Source organism: Lissotriton vulgaris, chromosome 2_2 (genome assembly GCF_964263255.1).
Source record: "Lissotriton vulgaris chromosome 2_2, aLisVul1.2, whole genome shotgun sequence".
In the NCBI taxonomy this organism is placed as follows: domain Eukaryota; kingdom Metazoa; phylum Chordata; class Amphibia; order Caudata; family Salamandridae; genus Lissotriton; species Lissotriton vulgaris.
The window spans coordinates 14291300-14305013 of record NC_141688.1 but is presented as its reverse complement, the minus strand read 5'-3'; the positions used below and the strand labels follow the sequence as shown (position 1 = coordinate 14305013).

Here is a 13714-nt window from a genome sequence, read left to right as displayed (position 1 = left end):
ACTCTTTGTTGAAGGAAGATCAACATTGGAAACGAGAGAGGGAGAAAGTTTAAGGATGAGTAGACAGTGAGGAGAAAAATGTTGGTGGAAGACATGTCGGTATATGTGGATAATACTGAAAGAGTGGAAAGTAAATAGGTTTGAATGAGGAGCTAAAGTTGGAGATGAGGGTGTGGTGGTTAAAAGGTAAGGCACTGTCCTTTCTTGTAATATGTCACATCCGTGTTTGTTCATAGTGGACACGGCTAACACTTGCTATCCCTAGTAGGAAATGCAACCCAGTAACTGCCAGGAATAAAGTACGACTACAGTTTCCTATTCTATGTGTGACATTAGAAAATAATGTAATGTTATTTGACTGCAAATGATCCACATAGGTACCAACAAATCGGACATTTATAATTGATTACAAATTATACAAATAAAATTAATTTTATTGGTTAACAGATTGGTAATTTTCTCGCCTCTGCGTAGCATTTCACCAAGGAATTTCACGGTTATTGTTGCTATTCTCTCCATTTTGGAGTTACCAAAACTTTCAGACAAAATAATATGCGGTTAGATTCAGAAATTTCTTCACCTGAAATCCAAGTAGCAATCAGACCAGGCTGGATTTTTTTTTTTACGTTTTTCTTATATTTTTGTCCAATACTTAAAGTCACTATTTGATAACTTTATTTTGAATGGTGAAGTCTATGGTTCCTTTAAAGAATCATTATTCCAAAGGAAAAGGCTCTTTTACAAAATTAAGTTTTTCCCTGCCTAAAGCCTCTGGAGGTAATTTGCATTAGACTCCAGCTGTCTGAGTGCTCAAGCCCTCAATGAGATTCGAAAACTGCTTCCAGATCAGAGGAAAATGCCTGGGCGTGGGCAGGTGCTTTTTTCCCTCTGGCAGAATGACCATTTGGGCAGTGCCCAGGAACTAGATTACCTTCAAAGGGGCCTTTCCTGTCACAGGTAGATATCAGATGATGGCTACACAGGCCCCGTAAGTATTCCCCTAGTCAGCCAGGCTACAATCCCAGTGGGGAAGGATTGCCTTCAGAACTGGCTTGAAGTGACCACATAGGAGGGGTTGCTCATTCCCTGGCAACACCTCTAGGGTGGGCATAAAAGCTCTGAACAAAGCCAACAGCCTCACCGGGACCTTGTCCAATGCCAATTGACACTGTGGAGATCTACTCAGATACGGGCTGCTGCATTCCCCCACTGAAGTACTTTGAATTCCATTTTCATGACTTTTAGGACTTAGATAGCAGAGCTTTCTTAGAGGACTGCCCTGGCCTGTTGTCTTTCTCTATATTTGGGGCCATCCAACTGAAATTAAATATTTTTTTGCTTCATTTTTTTAATGTTAGCAAAGCAATTGTCTTTTTAAGCTTTGATGGTTGCTTTTATCAACCAATCAATCAGAGAACTTGTAAAGCGCGCTACTTACCTGTGAGGGTCTCAGGGCGCTGAGAGGGGGGGGTTCTGCTACTGCTCAAAAAGCCAGGTCTTGAGGAGCCTTCTGAAGCTGCTGACGAGTTCTTGGGCCACTGTTCTTCTTGTTTCGGTCGGGATCCACTTGTAGATCCTGCGAAGCATGCAGAGGGTGTTGCAGCAGAAGGAGGAGATGGCGTTAATCTGCTTCGACGTGGAGAGGGAGGAGTCGAGGATGAATCCAAGGTTGCATGCATGGTCCGTGGGTTTTGGAGCTGCTCCCAGTGTGGTCGGCCACCAGGAGTTGTCCCACGCAGAGGGGGTGGGACCTAGGATGAGGACCTCTGTCTTGTCCGAGTTCAGTGTCAGGCGGCTGCTCCTCATCCACTCAGCGACGGCTTTCATTCCCTCATGGAGGTTGGTTTTAGCAGTGTGTTGGTCCTTGGTGAGGGAGAGGATGAGCTAGTGTCATCAGCGTAGGAGATGATGTTCAGGTCGTGCTGACGGGCCACTTGTGCGAGGGGGCCATGTAGACATTGAACAGGGTCGGGCTGAGGGATGAGCCCTGGGGTACGCTGCAGATGATGTCGGTGGCTTTGGATCGGAAGGGCGGTAGGCAGACTCTCTGGGTTCTACCGGAGATAAAGGACGTGGTCCAGTTCATGGCCTTTTTCTGGATGCCAGCTTCTTGGAGGTGTGTTCTTAGTGTGCAGTGGCAGACCGTGTCGAAGGCGTCTGACAGGTCCAGGAGGATGAGGGCTGAGGTTTCGCCGTTGTCTAGCTGGCACCTGATGTCGTCTGTGGAGGCGATGAGGGCAGTTTCGGTGCTGTGGTCGCATCTGAATCCAGACTGGGATGGGTTTAGGATGTTGTTGTCTTCGAGGTGGTGGGTCAGCTGCATGTTGGCGATTTTCTCGATGACCTTCACTGGGAAGGGAAGCAGGGAGATGGGCCGGAAGTACTTGAGGTCTTTGGAGTCTGCCTTGGGTTTCTTGAGGAGGGTTTTGATTTCGGCGTGCTACCAGCTTTCCGGGTATGTTGCTGTGCCTAAGGAGATGTTGATGATCTTCCTCAATTGGAGTGCGATGGTTGTGTCAGCTTTGTTGAAAACGTGGTGTGGGCAGGGGTCTGACGGGGATCCTAAGTGGATGAAGTTCATGACCTTGCTTGTCTCTTCGTCGTTAACGTGGGACCAGGAGGTCAGCTGGTTGGTGCGGGTGACGTTCGGGGTGTGGTTTGTTGTGGTCGGGGCGGATGAGGAGTCGAAGCGGTCGTGGATGTTGGTGATCTTGTGCTGGAAGAAGGTGGCCAGTGAGTTGCACAGATCTTGCGAGGGCAGGATGTCGTTGGTGTTGGCGCTGGAGTATGAGAGTTCCTTCACTATGTTAAAAAGTTCTTTGCTATAGTGTGCATTGTTGTCTAGTCTGGTTTTGAAGGATGATCTCTTGGCTATCCTGATAAGGTGGTGTTGTCTGCGGACGGCGTCCTTGTGGGCTGCGTGGCTGTCTGGTGCGTGGTTGTGGAGACATTTCTTTTCCAGCTTCCGGCATGTTCGTTTGGAGATCTGGAGTTCTTCGGTGAACCAGATGGCTTTCTTCCTGGGGTGGTTGATGGAGGGCTTCTTGATCGGGGCGAGGATGTTGGCACAGTCGTCGATCCACTGTCTGGGATTTCGGGCGGCGGCGTCTGTGTCAGTGGGGTCGGTGGATGGGTTCTGGGTGAGGGTGGTGATCAGCTGGTCTTCGGTGACTTTGCTCCATACATTTTGATCTATTGTACTCATTAAGTTATGTGGCAGTGCTACCGGTTTCAGAGCCTAAACAGTTTACTTCCTTCTGTTGTCAATCTATTCAACAGGGAACAGCTTTGCTTGCACAGAGGAAATACAGTGAAGCATAGCCATAATGAGGAAGGCTCGCAAGGTCATGTCTCAGCAAGCTGACTATTCTGAGCTTCCCTGAAAACAGTAGTCAGTATTGAGGTGTGTAAATGTGTAAGCAATTTCATTGTTACTTACTATGCTGGGGATTCATTGCGGCCCTTGTCGATGAATGAGATTCGGTTTAACTTTTCTTTGAAAAGCTCCTTATTTTCATATCCTTAAAATCAGAAGAGACAAAATTACAATGAGTACAAAATATCACTGTATCCATGCACTATCTTAGCTGGAATAGTTATTGGCCATATGAGGAGACAACATTTTATGACATAGTGCTGCTATTCTTAGGTGGGTAAGTGGGAGAGAAGCACAGACCAACTGACCTCCAACACAGCAGTATAGAACTCTACAAATCTACAAGTAAAACAATGGTAGGTCCATTTGACTAGCTTAACAGTTTTCTTGTTAATACATATCTCTGGCTAACAACGCCATATTGGCAATACCTGACAGTGAAGGACTCAACCAATGTGTGCGTGAGGAAGCAGGAAGTGGAGGGGAGAAGAAAAAGAGAAGCAGTGCAGGCTTCTCCATACTTCTCTGACAAAGTTGCTGACTCGTGTAACTAAGGGTTCCCTCTGGGTATAAAGTTCAATCTCTACAATAAAATTTGAGTGAAAATTGTTTCTTTATTCACTAGTCACAAATTGCTATTGACCTGATATAGGTTTTGGAGAAAGGGAGTCATATGAAAAATTGGCTTTTAGCTCCACGCAGCAGTGGAACGTAGCTATCTATTTGAATAGAGGGCGCAAAATGTGCCACCTCATCTGCAAATAACTGGCGTTCACATTGTTCTAACAATATCGCTATAGAACAGGCATACAAGAAAATCAAATTAAAGTTTCTCTGTTGATAAGGATGCTGATGTTCTCTGGCAGAATGGGAAATTATGCTAGGTCTTGGTCAGGTTATTTTATTTCCACAATTCAACCCATTTGCTTGCAGAGCTACGAAGAACAATGTTCATGCTTAGATTACGTCAAAGTGATTGGCATAGTTTACTCTTTAACAAATACTAAACTGCATAACCATTTCTACCATTAATATGTAGTCCCAGTTCATTCTATTGCATCTTCAACTTAGAAGTGCAACAGTCTTTTTTAGCAATTGATACATGAATGCTTTTATCCATTGCTAAAGGAACTGGTTGGCGTGCAGTGGCCACTTTCCGTGTGTTTGTGCTATGTGTCTGACCTTGAATACAAAGGGTCGTGCAGCGCAGCACATTGTCATGGTCCTTAAGCATGAAGTGAAAGTCCTCCGAGGTGAAACTCTCCTTGTTCTCAAACCCGGCCCCTTGCAGCATGCACTGGATTGCCTGATCTGTTTGCTCTCCAGTGAGGCAGTTGTTAGACAGCTCGATGAAAGACCTGGAAGGAGAACCAAAGTCATGAGATTGTGACTTCATGTGTTGTAGGCTAGAATATCAAGCTTTAAAATATTAGGTTACCAAATTATCAATTAAACAAAGTTTAAAGTGACTTTATAATTAGGATAGGTGCTAAAACCTTAGCTTACGTTAAACCCCCTTAGAAATGTACTGAAAAACGTAAAGTTAGGTGTTGAAATGAGACAATAACTAATGTTAAAAATCCCGAGCTAGAATATTTCAGCGGTTGTTGGGTTTTATAACATTAGTTCTTGTTTTCTTGTCAATTGACCCTTTAACCTTTATTTTATTGTGTTACCTTTATTTTTTCAGTAATACATATTCACTGAAAAACCCAGTGTTAAAGTAACGTTACAGTTAGATGTGAAATTAGTTAAAATTAACACTGAAAAATAAAACAAAATATTGAAATTCACCAGTTATAGTTCAGTGAGCTAACTATAACTAACTATAATTTGGAACCCCTATGCACGGCAACTCACACAAACTGTGTCCTAATTTTGCTTTTTTACAGGACTAATCATAATTTCTCTGAGCAAACAAACCCCCTCATTTGACTAATTGTTATAGGAAATGTTTTATAGGAAATATTTTGCATTTTACAGATTTAATTCAATCATGATTGCTTTAGCTGTTCCACACACTTTTGTCATAAATAAGAATGTTAGTGCTGTAGTTGTTCATTAGAACACTGTGTGAGGCTGCCAGAGAACATTGTTAAATCAACTAACAGGCTGCTGCTGCGATTGGAGTACTTGTTTTACTCAGTATGTCACACTTTATTCTTATATGGCTGAGGGAAATATGCTCTCAATTAAGCTTCTGGAGCACATTCTATAATTTTGATGAGAAAGTCATTGGGGGAAAAAATGATTGATTAAATCCCAGCAGAGGATCAGCGCTTTATACAGGGTAAAATCACCTTAAAACATACAATTCCTATAATTAATATGGAACAATGAACCAATGATATATGTTGTGACTAAAATGTATTATCGCCCTTTATAGGCACTCAATTTTGTGAGTCTCAAAAACAGGCTTTCACTACAATGCATTTCAATAGTGATAGTGTCCAGAGTCCTGTGTTGGCTGCCACAGCTTGCTGTCAATGTTGTGGCCAGCCAATGAAGGGGAGGTCACTTTGGGACTACTTCCCAACATGCCTTTTAGGGTCAAGGTTTACTCACCCTCCCACTTTTATATTTTTTTAATTCATTTTCAGGACACAGGAACAACAATGGTAGCCAAAACATATTGTTCAGGTTGTGATTGTGACCAACCAATCAGTCTCGTTTTAAGTGGCCAATCAGTGCATATATGGACACCAACTGCCAAGATATTACTAACTTTTGAACCTTAAGTTTTCAAAACACAACTGAAAGTATTTGCAGCAAATCATAAAACGTGTGCTTTATTAATAAAGATCTAGCTTTCTGTCAAATTTGGTGTAGTTCTCTTTAGCCCCTTTTTCTGTATCACTGTCTAAAATTCCTATAGGAAATTGCAAGGGGAAAACATGTTTGGACCCCCTCTTTTTCTCAGCCCCCAATTAATGGATCACCCCAAAACTTACCAAGAAAGAGCAGAAGTGATGGAGCTTTTGTTTGTAACTTTTTGTGAAGATTCATCAAGTGACACCAAAGTTATAAACAAAACTAAAATGTCCTTTCTATGGAAACTCTGACTTAACTATAACTACACAGTGAACATTGAAACTGTGTAATATAGATATATTTCAGAAACAAGCTTGTGCTGGTGTTGACGCCTAGTGGTTGAGCCATATTCACACTATATTGTGAACAAACCATTCTGAACAAGGCCCCACCTAGAGCGGAGTAGTGTCAACTGTTGTCCACTTGTTGACTATTTTTCTCTATTTTTCTCTATTTCTAATTGAGTACACAATTAAATATATGTCTATCATTAATCTGCATAATGTGGAATCGAGTGTAATAAACCTATCTACAAATATATATACTTACCCTGGCAATATATTTTATTCAGTATTCTAGTACCAAACTGATTTTAATTCAATGGTAGGTATTCACAGATAATACAGGGATGGTGCACTTCAGTATGCTTTATTTTGGACTGAGGGAAAGTGATATTATTTTTAAATGTCTCTTGTGATTTTCTATTTTATTTATATATATATATAATTTATATATAATTCGTTTTGTAATCGTTGTTTCAAAATTTATTATGGAAAGAGCTGTTGAGACATCCCACATTTCTAGCTCCTTTGAAAGGTGTTCTGGAACATATTGTCAAATATAACACTGTTAAGAAACACACTGTGATGGGTGTAATTCAGAAGATCCTCTTGTGCAACATAGGTGACTTACTTTTCAGTTACAGACACAACAGTGGGGCTCATTATTGAAGTGAAACACCCACAAGTGGAGAATAGACCCAACCGTCACTGGTCTGAATTCCCTGCCCCCATGACTATAGTAAATATTTTTAAGTCCTTCAGTAGAAGAAGCTTACTTTTGTAGTACAGTCTCTCAACTTTAGTTTCTCTTCCTAAGGACTGAGAGCATCGACTCGTTGGTGACAACACCCCTTGAGAATGACGGAGATGGAGTGCGCAGGCACTGTTTTATAAATCTCACAAGTGTTTTAAAGAGAAAATGCATGCATTGATCAGTGGCAAATGAAAGATTAGTTGTCTATATGAGGTTTGAATGTGAGTGAGTCTGCTGACTGAAGAAATGTAAGTGAATACTGTGTACTTTTTATATTTTGTGAGCTGCTTTTGTTGGGGATGATAGAAGTAATGTTGACCTTTTCATGAGCAATGGCTGTGCCCTTTAACTTACATTTATTCAAATAGCAAGCATTGCCAATTCCAATGCTGCTTTTGGTGGCTGCCAAACATTTGGCTTTCTTAATACTTAATATTTTCTTATGGATTTTGCCAAACTTTATTTTAGGGGAAGCTGTTGAGCTCTTGTCGATCTGAAAAAAAAATAAGACTAAAAGCAAAAAAACTTTTGGTCTCAAAAAGCACACATTGCCATAGCAGTCCCTAGTGCTTAAGGGAACTACTTGTGTGGATGCGCTTTTTGGGAATGCGCAGAATACTGTCATTCACAGTGCAATTAGCTGATGGGTTAAGTGGCCTGACCCACTGCCCCATGCTCTAGGTCGAAGAACAATGTGAATGACAAACTAACAGATCAATGGATGAAGAGGGATGGGTGAAAGCCTCTAAAGGTAGGTATATTATACATGCCATTTTCGAAAAATCAAATGGGTCTTGGCTAATGGCAGACCTAAGCATGTGTAAGTTGGTAAAGGAGTTGGCTCACTACATTTCTTTAGTATACTTTTACTATTGATTATACTAAAATGTGAAAATCATGGAAAGGTTTACTAATTGTGTAACAATTGCTTGCAGCGGGCTATTGCTCGCATGTTTTGCAAGACATATCTCCTCTGTTCGAAGCATGGCAGAGGATAGTTATATTACCCAGGATAGCTGACGTACCAGCCATATTAAAATAGTGCTGAGTATGGCTAATTGGAAGACTTCCAAGATTTATTTTGTATATTTCTGCTACAAAGATATTTTTTATTTAAAAAAAGACATCCAGTTCTGGCCTTGGGGTTTCGTTCCTGTAGGAGTTTCAATTTTAGCCCGTAACCAAAAACCTGCCAAATAAAAAATAGAGCTGAGGACAACTAAGATCATTTGAGATCAACATTATGAGGCATAAATGTGCAGGAACTTTTTTTACTGATCTGGGCATGTGCTAACCAATTGCTAATTGACAGTAATAGTAACAACAACCAAGAGAGAAAGTAGAGTCAACACCACTATTAAATAGTATCATACGTGTATACTATATTACTATATTCTTATCTCTTATCAGTGTTCAGTCGCCTTACGCCCTCTTGGCACTGAAAATAGAGCAGTGGTGACAAACTGTTAAGTCTTATGGTAGGGCAGAATTTGCATATGGAATGATAAAGTCATAATGTTAATTTGAGCAATGGTGATTGTCTTGCATTTCCGGGAAATAATTCTTGAAAAATAACCCATTGCCACTGGTGAACTTTATGGAATGACACAATGTAAATGTTATTGAAATACCTTAACATCCCGGCAAACTCTTCCTTTGAGAGGGCTCCCTTCTCTTCAATGTCATACATGGTGAACATCAATCGGCATTTCTCTTCCGGGGTACCTGGTTATTGACAGGTGAATAAACAAGTAAATGAGGCAGTTATAGTAAGTAGACGTGGATACAAATATACGAGCCAATGCCTGATGGCCTGGTGGCGCCACACTTTATTAGTAGGTTACTCCTGGGAGTAAAATGTGAGGGTGGGCATGATTGGAATTTCCTGCAAAAACTTTTCACTCATGATACATGTACCCAAAATGGGAAGAAATGAATACATCATGTGCAAATGAAGGGAATAATCATGTGTAATGAATATCTCGTAACAGAGTCACAAAAACTATATAGGAGTTTAAAAAAAAATGTTGTTAAAAACTACTACCTAAAATTGGAAACTTCTAAAAATTTCTGCGTGTTAAAATGCATTAAATAATAATGTGCCACTTTCAACAACCATTGTCAATTTTTAATAATGTTAAAATATTTTAAGCAATTAGAGCATATCCTATCCATTTTCCGAAAATATTAGATGAACTCTACATGTTATCAAATCAATAAAAGCTTTTTTTTTTACTTCTATAAAAGATGCATAATACCGCGGCAAGGTGGCTTTTACAAAAAAAAGCATCTGTTTGTCAAAGAAACGCTTTGATGCTTTTTTTTGTAAAAGCCCCCATGCCACTATTTCACTTTAATAGCGGCACGCACCTTTTGTTAGACACAGCTTTTTTAAAGAAAGGCACCATGAAAGTGTGGATATGGCGGCTTTTAAAGCAAAAAAATATTTGCAATGCAATAGTTTTGCGTTTGCGAGAGTTTAAGCTAATGGCATTTACAATGCCAATAGCTCAAACTCTCCTAAATGCGAGACCTCTGACATAGCAAAGAAGCAGCCACCATTGTCCTGGCTGCTTGGAAATTGAAAGTGCGCATGGCGTGCTGAATGTTAGGAAAGTGGTGTGCCTGCAGTAGGGCAGAACCCATTACAGTAAATAGTGCTTACAGACTAAATAAATCATACAGTGTAGCAACAGAAGTAAAAGGGTCAATTCTCATGGGATCTTTCAAATGAAGGCAAGACGTTACTATTAGGGACTAACGAGGCGATTAAGGAATCAGAAGCCAACATTTACATAGGGCAATGACACAAGCCAATAAAAACTGTGGGTGACGAGTGGGCGTAGCTTCAAATCCCTAAATGAATACAGCATGCCTCACAGAGCAGCACATAAGCTGCCCAGGCTTGACTTAAAAAATTTAAAGGCTCAGTTTACAAAACTATTTCCAACAATTAATCTACATTAGTTGCTGAAAGTCAAGTGGACAAGTGTTGGTCTGCCAGGAATTCACCAAGTGAATTCTGGCAGGAGTACATCGGCTCATTAATTGATTAATTGCAAAGGGTGGGAAATGGTCGCCCAGGGCATGGTTAGCATCATAACTATGTGAACGCCCTCAAACTTGTTTTTTGGTGGGCATTCCATGATCCGAATCTGACCCCTTCCCGCCCTGGAACTGGTTGAAGATTTACTCCAGTGAGTGGCTGTATTAATTCTCCTTCCAGAATGGTAAGCGCAGCATATCACCCCCTGATTTGGTGGGGGGTGTAGGAATGGGCTTTCTCCTTCGGGAAAAAATGTTTTCCCAAAAAGAAAACCCACAAAAACAGAAAACTGACCTGTGCCTGCCCTTCACACTGTGTGGAATTGCACACTAGCCTAAGAAAGTTACGACAGATCCACTAGAACATATGGAAAACTAAACCTGACATAGCTCAACGTGTATTCACACCTGTGTTATGACTCGAAAACAAAATATATAAGGGCATTCAGGAAGAGTCATAGAGCACCCTCAATACTTCTACATTTTTTTGTGAATCAAGCCAAAATAACTTACACTCGTTAAATTATTATTAAGGACATTTTATTTCCATACTGACATCACAAAAAGATGACATCATTGCTAGTGAGCGCTTTATGTACAGAGTGATGATAACCACAACAAAAACATTTTTTTACTCCTCTGTAGCCAGACATGGAACGTTTTCATAGTTTTATTATGCATATATAAAATGCCCACTCCTTTTAATGTCCCTTTTACTAGCTCAAAAGCCAAAACAATAACTTTTTATATTGCATGCTAAAATTGTAACTTTCCACCGGTTCTAGCCTGCCACAATTCCTTATGGCCATGATATTGCTTCCCCAGTGTGAAGGGCGTGCATTCCAACAGGAAAACACAGATGGATATCTGAGGCCCCTGCTCTGGTTCCACCTAGCTCAGAAGGCTTGAGTGGGAGTACAAATGTCATGCCTTTTTCCTAAGATGGTGAACCGAAGCTTTAACACCACTACAGTCATGGTGGGTTCTGAAACCTGTGCATCCTTCTTCACCTCTATTGCTTTGTTTGTGTTGTAATGAGCTGTGCCTTATCTTACTTTAGGAAATATATATATATATATATATATATATATATATATATATATATATATATATATATATATAAACAATACATGCAACTGACTTCGTCTGCCCTCTTTTAAATAAAGAACTGAATTTAAACTAAGAGGCAAATGGAAAAAATAGTATGTAATGTATATATATATATACATTACATTCTATTTTTTCCATTTGCCTCTTAGTTTAAACTCAGTTCTTTATTTAAAAGAGGGCAGACGAAGTCATTGCATGTTTTGTTTAACCTACTCTTCTCTAGAAGAAGCAATCCTTTAAGCCAGGATGTTTTCACAAACCCATATTCTGCTCCTGTTTAACAATTCTCTTTCTTCCGGGTGGTCCCTTTTATGTTCCATGCTAGTTGTTACCCTTGCCACCTGATTATCATCTCTGATAATTCCACTGTACTTAGTACAACAGTCCTGATGTTCCTTTTGTGTGTCATTTTCAAGTTGTTTAGAGAGAGAACGAGCGAGAGAGAGAGAGAGAAAGCGAGAGAGAGAGAGTGACTTTTGACGAGTTTCAAAGATGATGCTCAGACTGCTTGAATGCCTGCATTTGAATAATGTGAAGTGAACATGGACTAATAACTCCATGTGTGATTTAGTGTTTCCTTTGTACCCTCTCAGGGTGGTTTGTAAGCAGCAGCTGTTGGTGATGCTACTCACCTTTCATGAAGATCACCAGGATATCCAGGAATTCCCTAAAGGATAAATATCCATTGCCATCCTTATCAGCAAGAGAGAACATTGATTCTACAAACATGGACTGCGGCTTCAGCCCCACAGACTCGGCAAACTCAGCACGGCTCAGCTCACATTCCAAAGCCTCTCTCACTTTCTGGGAAGTTGCAGCAGTGAGGTCTCCAGCATCTGAGCGGTCAATGTCAAGCACCTAAAACATGAGGAGAAGTCGTGAGAAGATGCCCTAGAGGTTAATCCCAGACATGCCAATGTCAATAAGCCCCTGCAGAGAGAGACACAGAAAACACAGTAGAGTATCATCTTAGTCATGTCAAGTGGTTGCACTTGTAATGAGAGCCACCAGAAGACACGGAGAAGACTGATCGTAAGGCATCTTAATTCCCAGGACATGGAGGGATAATAAAAGACATCCAATGACACTGGAGAGACTGATCTTAGACATCTGAATGTCCAGGATGTGAAGGGTAATGAGAGTCAAAAGAAGACACTGCAAAGACTGGTCTTAGAAATGTAAATGGCCTGCACGTGGTGGGTTAAGGAGACACACCAGGAGACAATGCAGACAATGGTGTCAGACATGTCATTGTCCAGCCAAACTCTCAATGGGAGCACAGAGGGAATCAGACAGGGTCGCCCTCCACTCAAAACTAGACCTACAACAAAAGACCCTGCCGAACGGACGTCCTCTTTCCCTATGAATAAAATTGGTTAAGGGATTTGGTTGCTGTGGTTTGTGCACTGATTTATGTTGTATGTTTGTCACTAGAAGATGCTTCTGCTTTCCACTGTCACACGTCTTTGGTTGTTTGTTTTGGACACTCTCTTTTTTATTTTCTTTGAGAATCAAGTGACTACGGATGATGAGACAGGAGCTTGTCTGGAAATTACATACCAGTTACCCCGTTGGTGGTGTTTCTGTGAGGTGTCACTTGTTTCTCACACATTTTTTCTAAGCAGATATTTGTCCAACATTGTTGGTGTGGATAATTGGTACTGACCCTGCAGGGTCAGACAAGTTGCATTTGTTGTTCTGTGTATCTGTCAAGGAAGTTGGGCTTGTTGTAGGTCTATGTCATTGTCCAGCACCTGCAGCTTTAGTGTGAAGCATGAACTAACCCTGTGAAGTTCTGAGATCTTATTCTGGGCATTAAAGACCCATGTTTCCAAAGTGTTAAACAGCGCTGTGGATTGGTGTGAGACGTAATCATGCTAAAATGTGATTAAATATAGCACTTTCACATAAGCATCTTTACTGAAGATTTTACATCCCACTAAAACGTATACTAATGTTATACATGTTTTGAAGGTTGGAATGTTGTCTTCATCCTGCTGGGATTTGAACCTGAATCTCAGAATGTGTAGTTGATGCTGTGCATCATTAAATGCAGTTAAGGCAGCTGAGTCCCATCACTGCTCTAGTCATCTCACACCTCCAGCTCTCTCTACATACGTCATGTGCTTGCTGCCCAGTATACATATTTCAAAATTAGCAAAACAATGAAAAGGGGCCATAACAAAAGCAAACGTGGATACCAGAATGTATAAATCAGAGGAGGTCCCGCTCTTCCATGATAATCCTGGACATACCTCAAAATCTGGGTGCTGTAATTTACACAGTGAGGCAGCCTTAAAGAATCACATTGTGGTGTCTTGCTAATTACACTCACAC

General features: G+C 40.8%; 2 protein-coding genes across 2 annotated transcripts in view; one reads left to right on the top strand and one right to left on the bottom strand.

Annotated features, from left to right (window-relative positions):
- The window catches only part of LOC147728939 (dual oxidase maturation factor 1-like), a 185717-nt gene that overhangs the window by 23786 nt on the left and 148217 nt on the right, over positions 1–13714 (top strand). The gene's annotated exons all lie outside the window — the stretch shown is intronic.
- Positions 1–13714, bottom strand: part of LOC147728940 (dual oxidase 2-like) — a 147337-nt gene that overhangs the window by 29393 nt on the left and 104230 nt on the right. The window contains exons 19-22 of the mRNA XM_086959180.1: positions 12010–12235; positions 8854–8947; positions 4559–4734; positions 3440–3521 (exon numbers count right to left, since the gene is read on the bottom strand). Coding sequence (XP_086815306.1) covers positions 3440–3521; positions 4559–4734; positions 8854–8947; positions 12010–12235 — 578 coding nt within the window. The remainder of the gene's footprint in view (positions 1–3439; positions 3522–4558; positions 4735–8853; positions 8948–12009; positions 12236–13714) is intronic.